Consider the following 2,258-nt stretch of genomic DNA (forward strand, 5'->3'; position numbering starts at 1 on the left):
TTTGTGCCTTCAAGTCGTTGCCCATAGGAAGACGTTACAGAATATCTTCAGAACGGCTCCAAATGACACTAAACTCGTATGGGAGAGTAGAACATGATGGAATAACGGATAATCAAGGGACCAATGGAAAAAAACAGCGTTCCCCTTTAAGCTGCAGTAGATAACAGAATCTAGAAGCTATTTTATCCCTGATATCTGCCGCATTCAAAGGGTCACGTCTTCTTGTTTCCCGCGTTGAAGCGAAGCTCAGAGCAATTTAATCCAGAAGAAGCTTTATGTCACAAATGACATTTTAAAAAATAAGAATTATTTTTATGAAATAAAAAAAATATATATTGAAGCAAAATTTTTACTGTAATCCTTGTTAAAAACACATTTTTTGTCTTTTATATTTTGTTTTTCCTCAGTCATGACGTTAAATGTATATAAACTAATGTTCCTGTTTGCAGCTGAACAGGATAGAAACAAATCAAATAGAAACAGTTTGTTTTCATGCTTAAGTGGCTGCAGCTGCTTTTCCTTAACAGCCGTGACTAGATCGAGATCACCATCTACGAAGACAGAAGCTTCAGCAGATAAAAGCCGGTGAGTCCCGCCACAGAGCAGAGATCCGTTCCACTGGTGATGCGTGACGCTCACCAAGCTCAACATTTTCTCCCACATTTGTAACGTGGCTCAGGAAATAAAGAGGAGCAATAAAACAAGCTGTTCTCCCATTTCGCCCTCTGACCGTTGCTCCGAAGAAGCCGGCCTCCTACCCGCTCAAAGACGGTTAGGGGGTAATATTAATGAGCTGCTTCCTCACCAGGAAGCCGGTTTATGGAGCATTTCTACCCTCTAACTTTACATCATAGCGACGCCTTTTAGTCATGCTGAGGGGTTGATGTTTACAATAAATGATCATCTAGTGATGGATAATCTCTTAATGACATGTGAAGCTGTCCAGAGGGCTCCGGTCGTTAAGTAGCTGCCATTAATTAAACAGTTATCACCTTTTAAAAAGCGGCTCGCTCATTGGCCAGAACTACGATGACCTTTAGCTTTGTTTTTAAGTAACGTGGGGAAAAGAAACACAGCTTTGCTGTAAATAAAAAGATGTTTGAACTAAAAAGTTCAATGTTCAGAATCATTTGCATATTATTCAAAGTTTTTTGTTACGCTTAAAGCCAAAAACTTCAGTTTTTGATAGAATTTTTTGCAAAAGATTGATTATTAATAATTGCTTGTAAACTGATAAATGGATTTCAGCTCAATTTACAGATTAAAATATTCAGCAGCTTTGTTGGTTTACGCTCAGGGATGAAAGTAGAAGATAAGTTCTTGCCGGTACTCGATAGAAAACACTTATTGGCCTATATATGTCTATATATAGGTAGGTGTGTGATATAGATATATATAGTTAGAAGTGATAAATGGAGAAAACGTCTTTATGACAATACAGGAAAACATTGACTTCTTATTTGAATAGATAGAAGCAGGAATTATGATTGAAAAATAGTCAAAGATGATCTATGTGCCTTTTCATCTGCGGCTTTATTAAAAAATAAACGGTAAGCGACAAAATATTTATTCCCGATATAACTTAAGGATTCCTTTACAGCAAAAAAAATGTAAACCTAAATAAGACATTTTTTCTTAAAGTAGCTGCTATTTTTCTTGAATTGAGGTTAGTGAGACACTTTGCCAATGGAAGAAGGCAATTTACATTTAAAATTAGAAAAAATTGTCTTATTTAAAGTGCATATTATCTAATTATTTTATTTTAGGAGTAAAAATTGACAAACCATTTTATTTACCGACTCAAATTAGGGGTAAATACCCTTAATTTAAGACATTTCTAGATCATCTTGCAGTGTTGGTAAAAAAAAAAAAGGTTTTGCATCACCTCTTGAGATCGGGAACTAATAAAATTCCCAAAGGTCGACAAAATCACTTTTTGTACTTGGAAAGATGGGGTTTGTCAGCCACATGTGATTTATTAAGTAGCGAGGACCGAGTCTTCCGATCGATGAGCTGCTGAGCGCATCCGGGTGAACGCAAGTGCAGACAAGGATCTGAGCAGCGTAAAGATGGATTTCTGAGCACAGCTGGTGGAGCAGACTTTGCCAGACACATCAGACACGCATCGAGTGATTGTGTGTGAGATTTAAAACTCACCAATTCTATTCAGTTTATTTCTATAGCTCCAATTCACATCATGTCATTTCAGGTCACTTTCCAGTTCACCTGATCATCCAGTCAGATTGATTCAAATTTTT

The 2,258-nt window shown here is 36.8% G+C and overlaps 1 protein-coding gene across 1 annotated transcript in view; it reads left to right on the top strand.

Moving 5' to 3' along the window:
• Positions 1-2,258, top strand: part of LOC107099390 (golgin subfamily A member 7-like) — a 28,662-nt gene that overhangs the window by 16,497 nt on the left and 9,907 nt on the right. The window contains exon 5 of the mRNA XM_015397484.1: positions 538-585. Coding sequence (XP_015252970.1) covers positions 538-579 — 42 coding nt within the window. The 3' untranslated portion in view covers positions 580-585. The remainder of the gene's footprint in view (positions 1-537; positions 586-2,258) is intronic.

This window comes from Cyprinodon variegatus, unplaced genomic scaffold, assembly GCF_000732505.1.
Source record: "Cyprinodon variegatus isolate N-32 unplaced genomic scaffold, C_variegatus-1.0 Scaffold866, whole genome shotgun sequence".
Taxonomy (NCBI): domain Eukaryota; kingdom Metazoa; phylum Chordata; class Actinopteri; order Cyprinodontiformes; family Cyprinodontidae; genus Cyprinodon; species Cyprinodon variegatus.